Source organism: Bradysia coprophila, chromosome X (genome assembly GCF_014529535.1).
Source record: "Bradysia coprophila strain Holo2 chromosome X, BU_Bcop_v1, whole genome shotgun sequence".
Taxonomy (NCBI): domain Eukaryota; kingdom Metazoa; phylum Arthropoda; class Insecta; order Diptera; family Sciaridae; genus Bradysia; species Bradysia coprophila.
In genome coordinates, this window is record NC_050737.1 from 7,297,526 (window position 1) to 7,318,943 (window position 21,418).

Here is a 21,418-nt window from a genome sequence, read left to right on the forward strand (position 1 = left end):
GCGCTATACGATATCGGTTGTGACGTTTTTAAACAGTGCTTTTACGACATACCCACACATTTCATCGCATCGGAAAAAAATATATAAAAATTTTTCGTTCGTATTTTTTATGGTAAGGTCTCATGCATTTATTGGATTGGGGATTATAAAATTATTTTTGATTACTATTTTTATGATTATTGTTATTATACACAAATCGTGTAAACAGAAACAAGTTCATAATGATGACAGTTATTGCTCCAATAAAATGATTAAAAAAATGAATTTCATACGATAATTTTCTCAACATTGACATTAGAAAATTTGTTTTTTTATTTTATTATTATTTTTCATTCACAAAATTTCCGAGTGATAAAGGTGAATAGTTGAATTAAAAGTTTTTTTTTGGAAAAAAAAGAAGAAAAAGCAAAGTGATAATTTAATTTTTATTAATTTTATTTAATATTTTTTATAAATAAAAAGAATTTTACCTAAATGCTTTAGTGTGTGGCGATAAATTTTGATAAGTGTTAACTGTTGTGTAAACAATTCTTTTTAAGAAAACATTTTCGTGAACTTTTGTAAAGGAAATTACAACAGAAAAATATTTGAACGAACAACAACAAATGAAAACATTTTTAGAAAAATTTTTAATTTAAAAACTGATACTGAAACAAGAGACGAAAGAAGAAAAAAAAACATGGAAATCAAAGTAAAAAGTTTTTTGGAATTTTTTATTAAAAAAATTTCAGCAGTGCTAATTTAAAAAATTAAATTAAAAAACAAAAAACGATATACGTAAAAAAAATCCTTAAAAAATATTTCTAATCCAGAATTTACAGTATTTTGTGTGACTTTTATTAAGTGACTTTACCGTACTTAAAATATTTTTTAAAAAAATATTTAAAAGAAAAAAAAACTTTAAAAAAACAAAACAAAACAACAAATCATCAAAAATGAATTCATATTTTGAACAAAGTGGATTTTATGGTCATCCGCACCAAGCATCCGGAATGAGCATGACAGCGTCATCTCATCACGATCAATCGTCAGCCACAGCCGCCTATCGGGGCTTTCCACTGTCGCTGGGTATGTCACCGTACGCAAATCATCATCTTCATCAGTCCCGGTCAACACAAGAGTCTCCGTACGATGCCAGTATAACAGCAGCATGCACCAAATTATATGACGGCGCCTACAATAAAGATTGCTCGAAAACGGCTTCAACCGGCGAAACGAACGGTTACAAAGATGTATGGAATACATCGTCTAGCGGTAGCACGGGTCAAAATAGTTCCGTTCCAGTACGACCATCGGCGTGTACACCGGACTCTCGCGTTGGGTATTTGGATGGTGCGGCTGCCAGTCCGGCTAGCCGTGGCGGTTCGACGACTGGCGTTACTGGCAGTGCATGGAATGCATCACAATGTTCGATTACCGGAGCTAGTAGTCAGGCGGCGGCGACAGGTTTACACCAAGCGAGTAATCACACATTTTACCCATGGATGGCTATAGCAGGTATGTTTTGTTCATTTATTTTGATATAAAATTTTTTATCATGTTTACGTTTACACTGCACTTTCATGTCAGCTAACGTATGTAATATATTAAAAACAGCCTCGTTACTTTGTATCGAATAAAATCAAATTATAGATAACTAAAGGTTTTTGCCCACTTGCTTTACCTATGCATTTTCTCCTCCGTGTACGTATAAACATACAAAAAAAAAATATTAGCCCTGCAGGTATATCGTGGATGCCGAATTTTAGTTCAGTAAACTTTGGCATATTATGCTATACGTTTTCTTTGAGAATTTATGTGTGGACGTAAAAATGTTCTATAATTATTTTGATTAAAGTTTTTTTTTCTGTGTGAGTGTGTGTTTGTGTGCTCGTTTTAAAATCAATTTCGAAATAAATTGAAATTTAAATAATTTTAATTGTTGGTCAAACAAAAAATAAATTTTACGTCGAATTGCCGTCGGTAAAAAAATTCAGTCTCAGTTAACACATGTTTGATGTGATCTAACATACTAACAATATGATCGGAAGTTTTATCAGTGAAAATAAATGAAATTCAACTTATGCTAGGATTTTTGTCCGTAGATCTTTTATGTTGGAAATTCTTTAATCTTTGATGAAATTTGTCAATTCTATTAAGTGATCGTAATTTTGAAATTATTTTTTGTTGTTGAAAGATATTGTGATCAGATCCAAAATAACTTTCAAATTCAAATCGAATTTTATAGTGTTGGCAACTTACCGATCGACTAATTTTTACAAAATTTTCACTAATTGTTCTCATAATTCACTTTTTGTATTTAAAATTAATTTCTGCTCCTCAAAAAATTTATTGTAAAAATGAATTCTCGGACAAGAAAAATCAAGATCCCTGCCAAAATCTTTCGAACGCAATTTCAAATTACCCATCTGGATTCAAAGAAAATGTAAATCGCGCAAATTCTAAAATTAAAATTGAAATTTTGGTTGGTGTGAATATCATCAGAAAATTCTAATCTTCAAATTGACAGTCGCAATAAAATCCAAGTTTTTATTATTCTCGCAAAAAAATCCTCTCCTGATAACTTTTTCCTTACATCAATAGGCTAAGAATAGAAATTTAAAATATTTTCTGGTTGACATTTGAAGTTAGTTATGATTTTGAGAGGTCGAAAATTTCAGTACTACAAGTAATTTTCACACTTTTTTCAATTTATTCAAACTAACTTGACAATCACATTGTTCAGACTGCAGATTGACCGATCATGATTTGAAACGTAAATTTATAAAAATAATTGACCAAATCCAGTGCATTTCACTCATGTCATTATTAACAGTGACGAAATTATTTCCGTCTACATTTTATGAACCGCGGACCCGGCCAGCAATATTAGATTGATGAGTATAACCCATTGTCATTGCATTATTACAAATGGACAAAATTTCTTCCGTTTTCTTTCAAATTTTCTGTAGCTTGGATGCCACCAGTAATTTCTTATCAATAAGTTTTATGATTAATTTTATTTCGGTTTTTAATCTTCTTTAACTAAATTCTACACACACGGAATTTTGAAAACCGACACATTTTCTGTTTCTGAGCTTTACTTGAGTTTCTGATTTCTCCATATAAAAATACACGCAAAATTCACTAAAAACCATTAAACCACGAAACAGAAAAATGTGTCGGTTTTCAAAATTCCGCTAGTGTAAATTCATTATAGCGAAGAGAATAAAAATATTTACACGCAATTGCAATCAATAAATCTTTAGCTTCTGTTGTTGTGCAAAATCTACTACTTCATTTATTTTTAGCATACGATTTGATACATAAGAGAACACTTCGGTCCTTATTTTATTTATTGCTGTCGATAACAGATGACTAGCCTTTTCTGTTCATCTTAATTGCTGAATATATTATGTTTATATTGCCCCCTATCAGAACAATGAAATTGATCTCAACGTACAATACGTACGTTGGCTTCAAAATGTTTGATCATTTCCAAAGAAGTGAAGTGAAGACCTACCTTGATATACTTACTCTAAACTCTATGCATCCATATTAAAAAAAAAAAGAGTCCTTAAATGGGAATGCACAACAATGACAAAAATCAAATTAGAAATTTCTAATTCAAAAAAAATATTTTACCTGGATAAACAATAATTCTTTTAAGAAACTAATCAGACTAAAACGTTTATTTTTTGCTATTACCACCGTGATTCTCGGTTCATTTTTTCTTATAAGTTTGAAGCTTCGAATAAAACGGTATAGAGAATAGAAAGGAGAAACCAAACGAAAAAAAAAATATTGATTGCCCTGTTTCAAGTTATTTATCGCATTCTACTTTTCGTTTGATTCGTTCGCAGCCGCACATTGCTGATCTGAAAAATATAAAATGAGGATTTGGTTTATTGAAAAAGAGATGGCGCACTAGATTCTGAGCTCAGGCTGAAACGATTCATCAAAATATTTTTTTTTTGTTTTTTCTCTGTATAATAAATCGGGAAAAATAGATTTTTGTATTCATTCATCATTAGGGCATGCGATTTAGTCTTAGAAATTATTAGATTATTTTGTAAATAATATACGGCATAGATTTCAGTTTCAAAGCCGTGAATAAAATTAACCTTTTACATTTTGAACACTTTATTTCGTTCGTCATTCTGTAGTCATGCTGGTGTATGATTGCCAAAATATTTGCGAAATGCTCGTCACTAAATCAGATACAGAGTACAGCAAAATATTTTATTTCAAAGTGACTTTGCATTCGTTTGAGTGAAATAAAATGATTTTGCAACATTTTGGGTTATCGCTTTTTTGTAAAAAAATAATTTTAAAATGAAAATTCGTTTGAAGAGTGCTGCCGGAAAATATTATTTCTGTGAATTGGGTAGGCAGGTTTTTCTCTCACAAATTATTTCCGGCAACTATAGTGGAAAATGGTTATTGCACGTCACTCTTGTAGACTATGAAAAATAGAGATGGCGTTAGTGACGCAATATTAGAATCCGTGAGACTAACAAATTCATTAAATTGCATATTGCTCATAATTTTGTTACTCTTGGGGAGTTGTTTTTGGGGGAGGTAATGCAAGATTTACCTCACAGTGCTTGTTCTGTTCTAAGAGTTATATTCATATATATAGAGAGGAGGTGTCACGTATTTTTTGTAAACTTTTTTTTTGAGCGGTTAGACGACAATCCTATTCGATTTCCATCTTTTCCCAGGAATGACACGAGTTAATCATAAAGTAGTGAAATAGAAAATAAATAAATTCGTGCTGCTTCAACGTTTTTAATGTGATCGTCCGTAAAATAACGTGGTGTATTATTCGAAAAAGGATTATAGACATTTCCCCGCGTAAACGAAATAGCATTCCTCCATCAAAATATTGTGGCATATTATGTGAAATACTTAAAATGCTTTATGTCGGTCTGCTCTGATTTATTGTCACCGAACCGGTAAAGTATATTAGAAAAGAAAATTATTCCATTCACGAATAAAAAAAAATTTGTTTTTCTTTTTTATTTATTTATTTTTTTGGTGATTTATTGATTGAGGCGGTTTGTTACGAATAACAAATGATTTTCTAATATGCATAAATAAAAGCGAACATTGAACAGAAACCAAAAATAATAATATAAAACTTTGTATCCACAATAATTTTTCAAGTACATGTCGTAAAAGAATAAAAATTTATGAATACAAACAATAAAGCATATCATGTGCATTATATATTTTATAATTTATAAAATGTTACGTATATGGGTATGCTTCAAAAAAAACTAACTTTTAATGCTATTACATATTCATTTATCGTGTAAACCATTTTGTTTATATCACGAATGCATTTAAACCTACTTAAATGCTACCCGACTTCATACATATATGTGTGCTTGATATGCTTTATGGTATTATGTGCTGTTGTGTGAACTAAACTATTTGATTCAATTATGTAAAAAACGTTTCCATAATTATAAATTTTAATTAAATATTTTTTTATATATTTATTCATACTTAAGAGAGCACAAGCACAGATATGACGACGATGATAATTTTTTTTTCTGTTTTGTTTGTGAATTAAACTGGAAAACATAATTTAGATCATAATTATGGTTCGGCATCGAAAAGAAAATCGTATTTGTTTTTCGAGAAATAAAACACCATTAAATGTGTTGCACTATTATAATCCATAAACCTGCATTCAATTTCAAGTTTTGCCGGAGATTTGTTCTTTTTATCTACTCGTCTCGATACATTGTTAGCCTTCGACACAATTTTTGCTCATACATATGCACCATACAAAGAGTGTGTAATTCCAAAACCACATGAGTGTATACCATGTGATACAATCAGATCTATTCAACAAGTCTAAATGAATTTTAATTTTTTTATTTTTTTACTTTCGGATCTCTACAAATATGGTAAAGGTACCTCACCTATCTGTCAGCCAGTTACAGGCTTTCTAACACTGACATATGGTTTCTTGCGTCACAGAGCACGTTAGAAAATTTTCTCTAATTTTGAACGTACGCGGTGTGTATACGTACAACATTTTTTATTACGATATTGTTCTGATGTACGTTTTATGCGCTACATACACATTACCATATAACATGTAATGGGTGAATTGAAAAGGTTTTTTACTCGTTTACAGATAGCGCGACGAATACTTGAAAAATTAATATATCTAAGTTATCAGCATACGTAATTAGAGTTCTATTCCACTTGGCTGAAAATTACTCGGGAATTTTTCTATTTTTTTTAAATTCAAATAAAAATGTTTGAGCATTGAATGCATCTATGAGGTTGAATGTTGGAAGTAGTTAGTTGTTGTAGATGAACTACTAAAAGCAACCAAAGTACAAACAATGTGAAGATCTGAACAAAATGATGAAAAGTGAGAAATAAGTTTGATAAAAAAATAGGAAATAGTTTACAGGCAGCACAAATTCCAGGTGGGTCTGACGGTACCCACCTAATATTTAAAAAAAAAACTCAAAGAACGGCTCGCAAAGCTTTGGTCATGAAAACAGGGGCGTCGACTTCTAAGGACAAGTGAGGCTCGTTCACCACTACTCGAAAGTTGATCAATACTGGGCTCTAGTAATTTTACAGTAAAATGAATGAAAAGAGGTCTCGTGGGCACCACTACTCACAAGTACAAGTCGGCGCCTCTGCATGAAAAAGAAACTGAATTTATTACGCGTTGTATTTTGGTAATATTCTTCTGATAAAGGACCGCTCATTAATGTCATCACGAAAGAAGGTTTCGGGGGTTCACGTTACTCATAACTTGCTTTCTATAACGCTGGCTTCTGTCAATGTTCTGTTAATGACGACAACAACAAAAATAAGCATTGAGTATCGGGTAAAGTGGCTTTATAAAAAAATGAAAAACTAATGAAATAAAAGATCTGCTCAAATGAAGTAGTAGTCACGATAGTTATACTGGTGAATGTGATTTGCTTGCTGTCAGTGAAAGGTCAAAGAAATACATGGCGTAATTATCGACGCAATTTGTTTTGCGCCTTACAAAATTTTGATTAGTATAACTTCCATGTACGGTCGTGTCTTAATGAAGATAGCCTGATATGCTTTCAAAAATTCACCACACATTCATAAATAAATCGATCGATTTTGTCTTTAAATCGTTAATTTTTATTAATTAACAAATTTGCAAATCGTAGAGACATTGTTCGACCACTCAAATGAGCTCACCACATCAATAGCATTAAACATTATGCGGTTAAAAAATAACATTGAGCTACCAGCAAAATTTGAGTATATAAAATGTTTGGTGGAACTTGTTTCGTTTTATGCGTATGTTGAGTATAGACCATTCAAGAAAAAAACAGGGTGATCAGGAAGACCCGTACTATATGTTCCATTTTGAATTTATTTGTTTTTCAATCGCAGAACTATTTTTTTTTTCATTTTTATATAAAATAGATTTAGTCTTTACGAAACATTTTTGCTTATTTTGTTTTAGTCATCCATTTTTCTACAGCTCTTTAATCACTCACTAACCGATCCGGCTTCTATCCATGTGAACAAGCTTACAAAGAAATTAGTAATTCTTGGGTCGAAATTAAAAAGCCAGACTGCAGAGTATTGAACAGCACACAACATATGTTTTCCAAAGTTTTGAATTGTTTCGATCGAATGAAAGAAGTGGAACCCACATAAAATATTTTTGTTATTTTTGCTAAATTCTGAATCATCGAAAAGAGATAGAGAGAGACAGTGATTTTGATTCATAATGTTCACAACGAATAACTACGCCTGTGAGCAGAATTGTAAAATGATAAATGTTTACGTATTTAGAATGTGAAAAATATGCCAACGAAAAGGAATGCCGTGAATAAGATAGAAACTTTTGTTTTTTTTTTTATTTCGTTTGTTCACTTCTTTCATTTCAAAAACATTTCTCACTTTGTTAAATTAACGCGAAAGAAAAATGTTTGCTTTCACTTTTTTAACGTTGGTTCTATTTGGCCGTGTTTTGACAGCTTAAACGATGTGGTGATCTATTCGTTGGATCTTTCAGTTGTTTCGAAAAACATATTTTCACAGCTCAATGGCGAAAAGAATCGTTGCATCGTTCCAGTTGTAAAAAGTTTTTTCAGATACACGATTGTCTAAGTCGGCCTCTAGGGCCCAAAATCACTATTTGCTTTTCCCATTTTCAATAGTTACTTGATCCTTGGGAAAGCAACGTTCTTGTTCACACATCAATTTCATTGGTTTTTACTAATTTCCTTCCCCTCCTTCTTCCTTATCAGGCATTTTCTTTCTTCTCTCTTCAAATAGTCTTGATCTGCGAAATGATTACTATTCCAGTACATTTTTGGCAATAGTAGCTGCCCATTAGATTTAACCCTATAACCTACCTCGTAGAAATGGCTAATCATCTGATATCGACAACAACGAACAAAATAGGAAATGAGTTCTTGTCTTACCTTTCAATGAACAATATGTGATAAAACAAACGAAGTAAAAGATTGAACTCAAATTTGAAAGACTATCGATAAAAGATTATGCCCGGGAAGCCATTCATTTGCAAAGATCTCAATTCGAAACTGAGTGATTATTTTGGAGATCTTCAGTAAACAATGTACTTGGAAAAAAATTTATAAAATAAGTTCCATATTGTTTATTAACCTCGGAATCGCCTCGCATCAACAAAATTTCACACGAAATGGTTTTTCAATTACGACTGCATATTGTCAGCGGATCTATATGTAGATTAAATTCCGTATTGGTGCATCCTGTAGACCAATTCACTGAATCAGACAATCGATCTAAATATTTATCAATTTTTATTTTATCGATCGCATCTACGTCTGAGACCGTTACTCTAACTAAATGCCAATATAATAAAGGCAACAAACGAGATACGCATTTTTCTGCTTGCAAAGTCGGTTCGAATCAATTAATTGTTGAACGATCGGTCGAACCATGACCATAACCACTAAAATTCATTAACCTTAGTAAAAAAAAATCTTTTTTCTCAAATGAAGCTGCTTTTTTCAATCGTAAATCTATCAAAAAATTCACAAGAATAAATTCAAAAATAAACGAGAGACCGAAATTCATTTCTTCCAGAAGTCTGGATCCACACAATCTGCTTCTGCTTTTACATTTTAAGAAAGTGAAAATGAATAATCAACTTAACCTTGAATCTATTATCATCTTCGTATAAATATATATTTTCTATATAACTTGGTAGACGCGTTGCATTGAGCATAAAATAAAACTACACATAATAGCACATCATAAGAATATACCAAAAAAAATAATAATAATAAAACTACAACAAGATGTTGTTCATTCAATCATTATCATGTAGATTTAACCTTAACTTTATAGCCTTATAGCATCTTTTACCTAACTTGCTATAATATTATACAACACTAATAATTATTTATAAATTCTGTGCCGCACTAACACGCCCATATAAACGAGGTAGGTATGTTTTGAAAATAAGTTTTCAATGTATTCGTAGTGGTAAGCCATTATGATCAGCTGTTCGGTCTTATCGGCCATCATAACTGAAAACACACATATATATGTACGAATGCGTAAATAAGGTTGATATTTTCGTTGAGCAACTTCAGACCTTCATGATATTTTGTTCCATATAAAGCATTTCGATACTTTTTCTTCCCGTGCGTCTTCATATTGGAGAGAATGTTCAAGCCGATAAGGTAAATTCGAGAAGAAAAAAAACTTTTCGTTAATAATTAAAGTGTGTTGAGTGTTTTGCCCATAAATAAATCAATAATTTTTCATGTATATTCATATATATTAAGAGCATTATTATACTGACGACATATAATGTGTGAAGAAACGGATTGCAAGATTATTTCTTTTTCTTTTTTATTTAAAAGAAAGCTAAACTGTGCTGCCATAAATGGACATTCAGTGAAATTTATGTGCAACTCTTTCGAGTGTCACACTTACCATAAATGAATGAAAAGACAAAAAGAATGAAATAATTAATTCATTAAAAAGTTACGCTCGTCTGCACATTGTAATTTATAATCACGATCCTTTTGTTGTAAAGTGCAAACGATCACGTATTACAATTAATAAAAATAAAAAAAATTATCACAAGAAAGGTCAAATTGATCCTGATCCCGAAATCCAACCCAGTTTATTAAACTTTTTATTCTTTGCAATTAAAAGTCGATCGATAATTTCGAATGTTCGATGTACATTCTTGATGTATAAACAAAATGTTCTACATTTTTTCGATGTTATTTCAACAAAAAAATGAAAGAAGAAAAAAAATGAACCGACGGTGATCGTAAGATAATCAGTAAAATACTGAACACGGTTGCGCCGTTTTATTATAATGTATGCGTATCAAGTGAATAATCGATTTTTAACGTCGTCAGTCTTAATTGTGTTCTTTTTTGGAAAGAAAAATGTTTCACTTTTAATTTAAATGGACAATTTTGTCATGACCGAAAGGGTGCCAAGAAGCAGTTACTCGATCGCTTTAAGCGAATCAGAATTATTTTTCAGAATTTCGACTGGAAAACCTTTTTTTTCTCGTTAAAATGAACATAATTTTTAATCTTTCACTAATTAATAATTGATTCACCAGTTATATTTTCGTTGTAAATTCCACTACAGGCATGCGATCTTTCTTATGAAGCAAAAAATTCATTAGAATAATTGTCCAGTTAAATTTTGCACAGTTTTTCGAACGAATGATTAGTGAGTACCGTTCAAGATCACTTTGGTCCGCTGTGTCTCAGTTCATGGTTTGTTGTAAAACATATTTCACAATTCAGTTCAACTTAAAGTATTAGCTCGAAATGATTTATACAATGAATATCAGAAAATATCTCAACCATCGTTTATATTCGAATAAAACATATTCAAGATGCTTGCTCTAACGGAAGAAATGACATCAATATTGTGTTCAGATGGAAACGGATGAAGTTGCCAGTTTCCTTTCACATGAGGTGCGTTGTTCGTTTAACATCACATATATAATGTCTGTTATGCATCTGATTATGTATGTGGAATTCTGTTATTTATAACTCAAAGAGCTGGAGTGATTTTTTTTTCTTCTTCAATTTTTCTTTTTTTTTATTATTCTCTTGTACCGTGGTATGTAAAGTAAAATGAAGAGATTGCAGAAAAAGTGCGTAACGTCAATAAACACAGCGAATAGTTTCCGTTAAGTGCTGGCACTTTTTAGTTTGATTTGATGAATCAAGTGAATCTGAGAGAATCAATGTGTTGTAATTGATGCGCCAGAAAAGCTTGAAAATAATTACACTTTGATGTCATTGAACGAGGTGTTCATCTTTTACGATAAAACCAAATTTCTTAAAGGCGTTCATTCAAAGTGTATCGGGATGTTGGAGAAATATTCTTAGTTTGTGTCTTTTATTTTCACTCATGAATTTCTCGCGCACGTACATGGAGAAGATTTAATGTCGCATTCGGCTCCGGACAGGGCTCCGGACCTATTTTTGGAAATTTGTTTTGCGCTAAAATTCAAAAATTAAGTGAATTTTAATTTTGGAAAATCTTAGTACAGTCAGAGGCAGAAAAATTTCAGCAGAATTTGTTTCAGCAGTTTTTCATCTAATCCACACATACAGTTGTCTATAAAATTGAAGCTGCTACACGCACACGCGTGATTGTGGTAAAACCGTATAAAGACGTATAAACAGTTTTGATTGTTAGTGTGGATCAGTTGAAAAACAGCTGAAGCAAATTCATGCTGAAATTCCACTGACTCTATCTGTAAATTAAAAAAAATAAGCAAGTGTAGCAAATCAATTTAACAAAAATAGACACTTCTTGTTGAAACGAAAGTTGATAGTGAATTTATTTAGATGTTGATCAAGTTTATGTTGTCTTCGAATTACAACATTTTACAGATGGCGGCGCGCAAAAAATATATTTTGTAAATATCTTGCTTCCTTTGATGTTGACTTATAATGACACCATTTTGTAATAACCAAATTACTACCATTTAAAAAATGTCTTTAAACATGGTTATTGCAAAGTGCTGCTGAACAAATTGACAAATCTTTTACTTCATTTCATTCAAACATTGGTTAGATGTTAAGTTAGATGCTCAGTGAATAATGACCAATCGATTGTGGAAATTGTTATCGTCACTACAGCAAAAATCAGCGATGGCACTGCCTTCGAGTCGGTCTTTTGAGATACGAAATTTAAAATCAAAATTATTTGTTAGGAAATTAAGTTAAATTCGATCTGCCCATGAAAATATTGTTCGGTGAAGTGACCGAATTGCCGACAGTGTCAATCATTGAGAGTCCTGTGAAATAGTGCTCAAAACCACAATCTATAGATCTAAGAATTAGAACATTTCGAACATTTAAAGGAAATGCCGACAGAAATTAAAAAGTTTGGCTGTACGTACAGCTTGCGTGAAGAACATAAATGTAATATTTGTTTCGAATTCGCGTACAGGTCGCTGTTCTAACACGGACCGTGATTTTAAAGAAAAAATAAATTTATAAAATCCAATAATTCATTTGCGACCAACGAAAAGAAATTCATTAATTAGCATAAGTCTTGACTTCACGTCATGTTTCTAACATTTTTACGCAGATAGGTTGTATTTTTCTATACAATTAAACAAACATTATTCAAGTTTATCTATATCTCTATAATTACTGCACTTTTTTAGTTTTTTACATTTCACCGCAAAATGCGGCAATGTATTGGTGTGATGTATGCATATCAATTAATTAGTCTTTACCATTTACACACCAACACATCGTACGAATAGCACACTTGGAGCGTAAATATACCTAATTAATGTTAACATGAACATTTTTGAAAAATTCACACAACCTACCACCACTATCGGTCGGCTGTGGATTCAATACTATTAATTGAATTAAATTACGCTTTTGTGTCTGATTATTTCGTAACGTACAAATTTTTCGGGAAAATAAAATTATTGTTTTGAATCAAAACATAAGACATAAGAAGAACCACCGAAACAAATGGATTTGAAGTACTTTTCAGCCAAATTCATTCATCATGGTGGTAAATGTAGAAATGGAAATGGTTTGCGTGATAGAAGTACCTTGCACCTTTCAATTTACGTGTGCGTTTGCGTGTTGTGCTTGATATTATTATTTTTTTATGAAGAGTATCAAATTATTTGGCAAACTAGCAAAGTGAAACGTTGTCAAAACAAGGTGTTTTTTTACTACAGTTAGAATTTATACGAAATTAATAAATTGAAGGAAGACATAGGCGACGACGTTAATTAAATTGAGTGAAATATGTTTGGTGCAAAGAGGCATTATATGTTCTTACGCCTAAACGCTAATGTTGTGCAAGTATAATTAAGTGCCTGGCTCTGAATTTTTTTTTTCTGCTCATTTATGATGCAAGCAAAGAATTAAATATTTCAAAAACTAACGTAAAATACCAATATAAAAGTTGAACAAACCTTTTTTCATAAATCATAAAAAAAATATTTAAGTCTCTTGGTTCATAAAAAACATTCGGCTATAAGCCTAGGTTTTTTTCCCTGCCGTTTTTATCATAAAACCATAACGCAACATCGACCTTGAACAAATATTACATTAGAAATATTTTTTTTTGTTGTATTAGAATTCAAATCTCTAAGAAGTCATGATGAGGTTATGGTTTTTCACCTATAATTTTATGACTTTATTACGTGACGCAACAATAAAACTATATTACCGTTAAAAATTAAATGGTTTTTTCTAAGGTAACTTAATGGATGTGGTGTTTTGCATTTACTTAGGTGCACTTCTTATTAATTTCACATCTACTGTGACACTGTTCATTATGCATATATGTTATAGTTTGTTTGGCATAAAAAATGGTTTTTTTTTGGGATGGTCACATGGTTCATGTATGTATATAACGTACCTTTCTAAAAAGAAATCCTGTACGATCGCTGGATTATTTCGATCAGACTCGGTAAATATACCGTCAAAATTATGATTTTGCAAATTTTATTTTTTTTTTATTTTCTTTTTCGCGAAAAGCATTTTATAAACGTAATCCGTAAAATAATTCGTTAATCGTCCATCGAGAACCAGAACAATGAACTGAACAATTATTGCTCACATCAATTTTTTTTCGCTGTTTTCATTGATCAATGATCGGTACACCGATTCAAAAAAAATAAAACATGTTTGAGTTTCACCATCTGAAAAGATGAGGAATGTTTTTATGAAAATGAAATAATTTAACGTATAAAATTGCGTTGATTGTTTCTCGTAAATGAACAAAATGTTGGGAGCTGATGTCGAAATCGTATGACAATTTAAAATTAGGCGAAATTTTTATACGTTTAACATTTGCCATCGCATGGTGATCAAAATACTTAATACTTATTTTTTCATTACGATTCAGAGCGTTTTTGCAGAAAATAGAACCATAGTCTCAACAGACTCAACAGTCAATGCAGAAGTTTCGATTTGTTTGTATCATTACTAATGTTAGAGTAAGTAGTTCTATGCCTACGTCAATAGACGCGATTAAATAGAAAACGGGCAATATGAGGTAGACTGGACACAGATATTTTCTACCCGCAAAGGTCGATGTAATAAATATTTTCAGCTTGACTGAACATTTCATAAAGTTGTTGCTTTTGTGGTACATTGAATGGTTTTTGTAAACGTTCCGAACATATGCGTACACACACATACCTCGGCACTCGGCTGTTGTAGCTAGCAATATTAAATCAGTTTTTATACGGGAGAAGATGTACATATTATTGTTTTTTGATGATATGGTTGAAGTGGTAAAAAAATGAAAGAAAAAAATTGTTTTTCTCGCTTATTTAGTGGAGCCGAATTGTGAACAGTTTAAGAAATAATTGAAGAAAATTGAACCGGTATGAATAATACGTACTGTAATGTCTGTCTGTATTGCAATTCTACAAGCCGAGAGTTTTTTGTTTGAGTGACCCATGAATCCAATTTTGAAAATTAATGGATAACTGAATTGATTGAAAACAAAAAGCATTTCAATAAAATTAATTTCTGTAATTTTTTTCTCTCTAAAGAAATCGATATAAAATTCAAGTTTTAACCAGCAACCGGCGCTAATCTCACTATTTATTTATTTATTCCAATTCGACAAATAAATCATCCATGAATACCTGAGTATATGCTATAACAACATAAACACACGGCAATCTAAAAATACACGCGCAGATTCATTTATTTGTGTTTTATCAAACAGAAAAAAAAATAATAAAAAAAATGCTGACGATGATTATGTTACGGACGATGTTACCTACATGCTAGCGCATTAAACACACCGATGATACCGGACGATACACACAGTACCGAACAATGTAGGAATAACCAGTCTTTGAAGACGAAGAAGTTATTATAATTATCGATTCATCTAAAGAGTTTTCAAGATCATACATTGAAAGTTTCGCATTCGCATAGATGGGAACGAAAGTGCTGGTATTAAAATTATTGTGGTTGACAAACACCGGCTTGTATAGTAACTTTTCATTCACGTAACTGGAAAATAAATAAAGAAAACCAATTGAATTGGTCTGCAATCTTGTAATATTTGAACTCACTGTCACATAATAGTTGCTTACATAACAGGGGGCTACTTACTTTACACCTCGCTTTACACTCCAAATATATTTTTTGCTGATCTTGATCTTGGGTCGATTAGGGAGGGTAATATTTAAGAATTAACTCTGAATCATTCACAATTTTTTTTAAATCTCTTTAGTTAGCCTGAAGTGTTTTAACCCTCCAGGCAATGCATTCATATATCGCAATAAAATCACAAAATCTAAATTTCGTTTGTTTAAAGTATATTTGAGTGTTTGGTGCAAAATCTATTACTTCGATATTTGTATCATAATTTGATAAAACACTCGACATTTCATGGCCGGTTGAATTTTTTTTTCTAAGACTAAAAAAATTGAGCCGGTAATAATAACACTGTATTGGGACGAAAATGGAGAGTTTTCAAAAGTTTTCTTTGAAAAATTGGTAATTCGCCAAAGTTTAAACTCCAAAGTTGTGCACTTATATGACTTGGACGAAATTTTCTTTGACACTCTCCCATAAAGCCCTCGCTCCGGTCAACAAAAAATGACTTTATAAACCGTAGTATATGAATAATTAGAAATAATTAGCAGAAAGAAGACATTAGCAAATTATAAGAAAAATGAAAGTTTTAATAGTCGCATACAGACCCGCAATTTCTGTAATATCACAACTAAATGGTTAATAGATTGGTTTAAACCAGAAAATTGTTAAGGTAATTTATCTCAGTTCGTGCTATTTCACAAAATTTTGAGTTTGAGCATGGATGTCGTGGAAAGTGTTGATGGAATTGGCTTAGACTAAGATGTCAACTTGAAGTATGTTAAATTAATTAATTTACGATTTAATCAATTAAATCAATCAAAAAGATTTAATAATTAAGAGTAACTTATATTTTATTGATGATGCTTCGTGCTATTCAGGCCGCGATTCGTGCTTTTGTATGGATTTCAGAATATCTTATTTCGTGCTACCATACAAAAGTCATAGCACCAAACTAGATACATCGAATAAAAGTTCGTGCCATCACAATTTTTGCATGTAAATTCGCATAAAAGAACCAAAATCATTTTTAGATAGCACGGACGCAGATAAGTTACCTTATTCTCAATACTCCAACTAAATCTGTAACGGCACGGCTCAATAGAATGCTCCTTTCAGAAATAAAAGTCATCATTTTGATGTCGTCATAGGACAACGATTATTACGTGAAATCACCGTTAAGTGTTGGTATAGAACGAGGAATATGCTGAGCAGCAAAAGATTAACATAAACAATCAAGGGACCTATTTCTGCAATTGTGTGCAATAATTGGTTACAAACGAAGCCCACAAACTGCACTGTAATAACTCCTTTTAAATTTAAATAAATAAATAATGCATAACGGGAATAAATTACGTCACTTAATTCGCCTGGAAAGGGTAATGAACTCAAACATTATTACGTATACTTCACCCATATTACAAATTTTTTTTTCTTCGTTAAAGAGCGAGCGTTCTTAAAGTTGGCATATTTTTCAAGGGGAGAAACTTTCAGAAATATAATGGATGGCTGGTCATTTGCTTCTTAATTTTGACAAAACAATGAATTTAAAAAAAAATGTGAAACACAAACCATTTTCCTTTCTTTGTTGAACACACATTAACTAGCCTTTAAAAGCTTAATTATTTTCCCAGATCTTAAACAATATTAAATTCCCTGCTATTCCAAATATTTACATTTGTGTAAATCATCAGACAACAACCCATTGTAATAAACTTAGTTTTCATCATATACCACGGTGATATTACCACCTTACCGACATTTCGATGTATACTTGCCTTCATAATAACTTGCTAAATCACATATTATGATGAGAATGAACAAAAAAAAACTCATTTATTATTTCAGCAGACTTTGGTTACACGAAATATTTTGAAAATGATTTAATATCACTGATAACACACGTGTACCAAACCCTGGCGCCTGTGTAAATGTAATTTTCAACCGGCTGTGTTTACACTATAAAATTAAACTTAACCTTACCTTTTTACTAGTGTCATAAATGCATAGGAATATCGTTGTACAATGTGTGTACACACAATATAACATAACTGAAGTGATTCAATAAATTATTCGTATATTGTGGCATCGCATAAAATATATCACTTTAAATTGTTGAGAAAAATTTATGATTTTATAAAGTGAATATTTTAAAAGTATAAGAAGTGATACTATGGATACGGGAATGAGTATGTACCACCTAATATGAATAAATATGGTTTATTGGTGGTTTAGGGGCAATTTGAAGAGTTTTATGGAAAAAAAATATATCTTTTTATTGAAACGGTTTGTCGAGTCGTCGGACACGTGGTAGAGAGTATATTGTTTTGGCCGTGCAGATGCATTCCGATAATAAAATGCAGTAAAGTAAGAAAAAAAAATAGTTCAATTCAATAGCTGCAATTCTGCAATTGCCTGAGAGTAATATTAATTAAAAGCGACACTTACATCGAACGTAACTGAATAACCATGGGGCTTTCAATAAAATGATAACCGTCCTGTTATGATATATGGTAAATCAATGGTAGTTTTGATCTTTAAAAAAAAGAAGAAGAAAGAAACGAATAATAACCGAGATTTAAAATAGATTAGTGAATCTTATTTTTTATTCAGAAAACCACACAACTAATGGTTTTTCGTTCTGATATTTTTTTTTTTCACTTCTTCTGTGTATACAATGCAGACAAGCGATGCTTAAAATTTATATGTGGGTAACTAACTTCCACACGTTGTAATGAGCGCTAGAGCCGCGGTTAAAAGCAGTACACTGAGCCGATAAAAAATAAATGTTAAGGAGTGTCACGTCAACAAATCTTCGAATTTTTCCTAGACTTTCCTCGTAATATTTTGTCTCCCATTCTTTCTTTAAGGCACTGTTGTACATTTTGTCGACGAAATGCTTAGGCAATGGCTTCAAATAGTATTGATTTTCCGTTAAACTTAGGCGTATCTGTTACCTCTTTTGTTCAAAGTATCGCATAGTGGTTGGTGTAAAATCTTATACTTCATTGGTTGTGAATATACAAGATATGTAAGAGTAAATTGACCAGAGTTCCAGACATTACATCTAGTTCATGAATCTCTTTGATATTGAGCAGAGTTCTGCATTTTGGGCAGGGAAAAATGTATGTCAAAAATCTTTTAATGCCAAAGCGAAATTCCTATTACTTTCAAATTTGGAACTGAATGCAGAAATGTTAGAGCAAATGCTTTTCAAATTTACACCAGTCTGCTACCTTGAGTTATGGAACACAGTCTCTAGAGGGCAGCGGCAACCTGGTGTCAAGTTTAGTGTCATGCAAGACGTTTGGTACTAGATTTTTGACATCGCCTAATCAGTAAAGTATTGTCAATAGAATTACGCGCTTCTTCTTTACCTCTACTAACTTTCCTTCTGGGGAAATCATATTTTTACCAAGAAGCTGCATCTGAAAAAATATCCGCACCAATGATAGTCGACCAATCTGTAATAGTTTGAACAACAAATGTTTCAAAAAAGAGAGTTGACTGTGTCCACATTCTAAACTATCAACGCAGAAAGCAAAATGCTTTTCATTTTTATCATCGATCACTGTTGTCAATAACCGATGACAAGCCGTTTCCGAAAACCTGGTGTGTCGATCATTTGATGAAAATTTTGACATTTTTTTTAAACGGGAAGGTATGCCTAATGGCTTGTATGGTGTAGACAACATTCTCTCTAATTTTCTGTATTTCTTTCCAAAAGACACTACTGCTGGACAAGAAACTTGTTATATTACCAGGTCACTTTTAGCACTTGCATGCACTTTTAGCGAGTCTGCTTGTAGGGTCTGTTAGGTGCGTTTTCTTTGGTTCTACATACAAGAACATTTACACATAGTTTACATTTTTAAAGGCATTTCTAACATTTCTTAAGAAGCCTTATGATTCTCTTCATATTATTAGGCACTAGAGGCCTATCAGTACCAGAAATAAGGTAAATGCGCCCAATTCACCATGTTTGAAAATATAATCTTAGGTGTTGGAAATTAGGCACACTTAGTAGCTAGCGTACACTGATAAAAAAATGTTGGCGATGTACTTCGGATACGTATGATGTACTTCTGTGATGCATAGTAGGCGTCGGGTATGTACAATATAAATTTTGATTTGAACTTGTGAGGTTTACAGTTCGGGCCGATATAGCCTGAAGTTCATGCACCATGCAACAATTTGCAAATAACAATTTTCTTACCACGATAATTCTTGTGACGTATAGACTTCTTGAAGACTGTGAAACTATGAAAACTTGAAGCTCCTTCTCAATCTTGAAACACTTTCAGTACGTTCTGAATCAAAAGTTTAGTTTATTTTTTCATTCAAAATAATAATTCGCATATCTGACGGCACATCTGACGCTTCCGAGTAATGGCCGTTTTGTCTAAATGGCGTATCTATCGCACAGCAGTATGCAAAATTTACATACGAATTTCCGACCTAAACACCGTAATTTGTAAGCAGTCACTCAAATAACGTAAATATAAACTCAATTGATTCTAAATGTTTGTAATAATTTTGTTTTTTTGTGCTCCTTCGGCCAACGGTCAAAGTAATTGTAATTCGCACGAGAAATCATCTTAACCCGTGGCAAATATTTTTTGAATTATTTTAAAATCACTTATGTATATTCGTTTCTGTAATACAATGCACTTTGAAACAGGTTTTTGTGAAAGACCTAATATTAAATATTTAAAAAAAAAACTTTATAATGAAAGGTATACACACAGCATAAAAATTAAAAAAAATACACGATGTACAACAAAAACACTCCACCAGAAAACTACACTATAACACAATATGAAAAAAAAAACAACAAAACGAAAAACCACGAAAATATAGGAAAAGGAAACAGCAAAACACTGGAAATTAATCATCGAACATAATTTATGGACGTCTCAGTGTAGTCAAGATATATGGCATGGAATGTATTTTTCAGTTATTAAATCATTGATTTTAATTTTTCTACTATTTTTTATCGTGATTTCACTATAGGATATTAAATTTTGTTATGAATTTCGGGCAGAAAAAGAATGAATTGCTTATTTAAAAATGTATAAAACACCATTAGAAAAATAATTTACGATCAATTCATTACATAATGTAATGTAGGTGGTCGTTTCATTTCAATAATATAATATAAAACTGACTAATTATTGTCAGTGGATGTGTTTTGGATGCTGGTGTGTATGATATACAATATCAGTTTTACGATGCGGATTCATTTTTTTTTTAATGTGAAAATGATAAAAACGAAGCTGAGGAATATGATCTCAATAAACTGAATATAACTGGTTGTTTAGCGTAATTTTACCATGTAGCAGGTGGTAAAAGAAAAGAAAACATTTTTAGGTTTTGTGTCGTTTGTTCTTCTCTCTTTTCGTTGATAAGTTGGGAAAATTTATTTCTTTTTCGCGCAGTAATTTTACTCCGTGTACATGTTCATTCTGCCTTGCATCTCGTCTGTCTAACATTACAGAATTGTTTTGGGCTGCTGAAGTTTAAAAAAAACAAACCATTCCGAAAAAGCAGGTTACGAACAGCATTTTTATATTGCATTCTTCAGAGACAGGGAGTCGACGTGTGAATGTGCAACAAAGGCTGTTAATTTGCAATACTCGTCGAGATCTACCTTCATTTTATCATCAATTTTTAAATGTGATTACGAAATCCGGTTATGAGAATATGAGATGTGTATCATGTACATAAACGACCCCAAAAATATTACTTATGGTAACCCATTTTTTGTGTATTTTCATTGATAAAGAAGAGCATAACCGAACCAGAACCTTTCCTTTCACTTG

General features: G+C 31.7%; 1 protein-coding gene across 2 annotated transcripts in view; it reads left to right on the forward strand.

Moving 5' to 3' along the window:
- The first annotated feature begins 722 nt into the window (after nt 1-722).
- LOC119085747 (homeotic protein ultrabithorax) overlaps nt 723-21,418 on the forward strand; it is a 112,313-nt gene continuing 91,617 nt past the window's right edge. The window contains exon 1 of one of the 2 annotated variants that reach the window (XM_037196228.1): nt 723-1,497. In XM_037196228.1, coding sequence (XP_037052123.1) covers nt 936-1,497 — 562 coding nt within the window. In that variant the 5' untranslated portion in view covers nt 723-935. The remainder of the gene's footprint in view (nt 1,498-21,418) is intronic. The other variant, XM_037196227.1, reaches the window with a different exon arrangement.